The sequence below is a fragment of the Emiliania huxleyi genome (genome assembly GCF_000372725.1).
Source record: "Emiliania huxleyi CCMP1516 unplaced genomic scaffold EMIHUscaffold_2251, whole genome shotgun sequence".
Classification (NCBI taxonomy): Eukaryota; Haptophyta; order Isochrysidales; family Noelaerhabdaceae; genus Emiliania; species Emiliania huxleyi.
The window spans coordinates 1-2,884 of record NW_005200376.1 but is presented as its reverse complement, the minus strand read 5'-3'; the positions used below and the strand labels follow the sequence as shown (position 1 = coordinate 2,884).

Below are 2,884 nucleotides of genomic sequence, written 5' to 3'. Positions count from 1 at the left end.
CGTCTCGATGAACTGCTCGCACGACAGCCGCGGCGTGGGAGCGGCAAAGGAGCGGTACTCGTCGATGGCTCCACTGAGGCTCCACTGCTGGAGCCGGCGCAGGCAGCCGACGATCGTGCCGACCTCGTGCGTCCCCGAGGCCGAGAGCAGCAGCAGCGGGTGCTGCTCCCGGTCGAGCACGGCGCTGAGCGCGGCGTTGACCAGCCTACTCAGGGCGGGCGGGCCGGCCCGGTCGGCGGCACGAGAGGTGGAGCGAGCGATCGATGTGGCACACGAAAGCGCACTCGGCAGAGATTGGCGCCACCGACGGGTGCGTCCACACGGCGATGCCGAGGTGGGCGACGCGGACGCCCTGCGCCTCGAACCACGCGAGGACGTCCTGCGCCGGCAGCTCTCGCGATAGGTTGAGGGTGGTCCGCAGGCCGAGCAGCCGGAGGTGGGCGAGGCTTTCGGAGCGGGGAAAGGCGGCGCGGAAGACGCTCGGCTCGACCTGCCCGAACTTGGGCGGAGGGCAGAGCAGCGCGTCGGCGAGGGAGGCGGAGGGCTTGTGCATCGCGACTCCGGCGGCGGCGACGGTGAAGATGAGCGGACTAGTGTGGACCTGCGGCGTGTTGCCTTTTCTCTGGGGGGGGGCCGTTGTGTTTCTTCACGTAAGCGGGTAACTCACTGATCCTCCACCGGATCCGACTTTCGACAGTGCTGGCAAAGCGCATCGCGCAGCCGCACGGAGTCTCCGACAGCCACGCACAGCCTCACGCTCACTGTGGTTGAGACTTTCATGCACATGCAAACTCGCAGGTCAGGGTCTCTGGCCACATGCGAAAGGAAAGGCTCATCAGAACGGATTCGTTTGCACGCCGTGCAGAAGCTGGTGAGGTATGGCATGCCAAGATAATCTCCATCGCGATTGCTATCCAACGTGCCATCTCCAACCCAGTCCTCAGGCACGTGGTCGCCACCGCTTGGCTGCCACTCTCCCGCGTGAGATCCATAGTTTATCAGATCGCCCAGTAGGTCTGCAGCTGAGATCCTGCCATCTGCGTCACACGTCAGTCCCGGAATTGCGGGCGTGGCCACTTCACCGTCGTATGTGCACGTGCAGTAGGGAAGGTGCGTGCCGCTAAAGGCGGAGGGGTTGGTGAAGTACTCGCCGAGCTCTACACCGCGTGCCAGTCGATCGGTGCGCACTCGGGCATCGTAGACAGCTTGGCTCTCACCTGGCTGACCCAGCATGCCATCCTCGACACGTCGCTTGAGCTCTGCATAAGGCAGTGAGCGCATTTTTTCGCGGTCGCGCGGGCAATGGCATGTCTCGGCGATGCGGGTGTTCTTTGTGTCTTCATACTCATCGGAGTTGCGCCAAATGCAAAGCAGATCTTCCAAGTGAGGCTCGTCGAGTGGGTCACCCACATTGCGGTAATCTTGGAGCCACGAAAGAAAGTCGCCGCGCACCAGGATGTCCAAGCTTTCGAGAACGACTTGTGCGGCTTGGTGCTGGGAGGCAGTGTCAGCTTGCTGCTGCGGAAGTGATGGCGCAGGGGACGACAGCCGCTGCTCTGCGCGCCAGGCAGCCACCAAGCCAACCTCCGTGGGGACGTGCATGCTGCCGTACATCGCAGGACCGCGCTGCTCGCGCCATGCCTGAAACGCCATCTCTTCTTGCCTCGTCATCGAGTTCATCAAGGCATCAAGCTCGGCGAGTCCAGGCTCAGGGTCTGCAATCTGCTGCGGCTCCGAGGATTCTCCGATCTGCTGCCTCCCTGCAGCCTCGGCCGCAGAAGCGTGCGCCTCTCTTGCGATCTGACCCGCTGATCTGCCACCGCTTGGAGGCCAGGTTGCCTCTCCTGCCGCGTCCTCGCCCTGGCTACGGCCCGCGCCATCGCCCTTCTTCATTTTGCACCGCCAAGCGAGGGGCAATCGCAATCCGGATCCGACGACGGAGCGATCCGCCCGTCCTCGTAAAAAGAATTTTTCTACGGGAATTTTGCACAAAGAAAAGGCCTTCGTTAAAATTGCGGCAACACACCAAACATGCTCAGGTCTTGCCGTCTTTGCCGTGCCACATTGTACTCTTGCATCTTCTGGATCAATCTATCCGGCAGCCTGTAACGTTTACGCCGGCCGTGCACTCTGCAAAAGGGCACCAGTCCGCTGGCGGGTGTGTTGCACTCGTCCGTGGGTGGGCCGCCAAGCGCGAGATCCTCCTGAGAGAGCGGCTCAAAAGGCTCCAGGACGCACCCGCACACGCAGTAGCCTGCTGCAGCGCGTTGCTGCACGCCCAAGACAGGGTCAGGGTCAAGTGAGCCGGGTATGGGCTTGAAGCTCAGGCTGGGCAGCAGCCACCGCAGCGTGGCCAGTGCACCGATGCGCCGAAACCCGGTGGCTGATGCTCCAGTCCCACAGCCGCGTCGTGTAGCGGACTCGACCGCCACCGCCATCAGTGCGCTTTCCCACTGCTGGGAGCCATCTGGCTCATGCGAAGCGGCCCACTCCTTGATTGCGAGGCACAGCCAATGGTCATAGTAGTTATCCCCTCGCACGCTGCTAAAGAAGCCAGTGGTCCGCCAATAGTCAGAATCTCGCAGCGCCTCATCGACGGCCTTGAGCAGCGCCACCTGCTCATCGAGCCGCCGAATCCGCATGCGCTCCTCATAATAGCTTGTCACCGTGAGCTTGGCCACGTCACGCCGCCGCTGCGACCGCTCGCGCTCCCTCTCCATTCGCTCCTTGGCGGCCTTGACTGCCTGCGGCCCTACCACGGGGAAGCCTTGTGTGGTGATGGTGGGTGGGTGGGTATTTCTGATGCCTATTTTTTCTTTTTCTCTTGTTTCTTATATCTTTTTATGCTTTTCTATTCTTTCTTTCATTCTTTTTCTCTTTCTTT

General features: G+C 61.8%; 1 protein-coding gene across 1 annotated transcript; it reads right to left on the bottom strand.

The window, feature by feature from the left end:
- Positions 1 to 3: 3 nt before the first annotated feature.
- On the bottom strand, positions 4 to 553 carry EMIHUDRAFT_78296 (hypothetical protein; the record flags this gene model as incomplete). Its single annotated transcript, XM_005779797.1, has 2 exons — positions 4 to 205; positions 285 to 553. Coding segments are annotated over 2 exons (471 nt in total), but the record flags the coding sequence as incomplete, so codon positions are not given.
- Between the last annotated feature and the right edge of the window lie 2,331 nt (positions 554 to 2,884).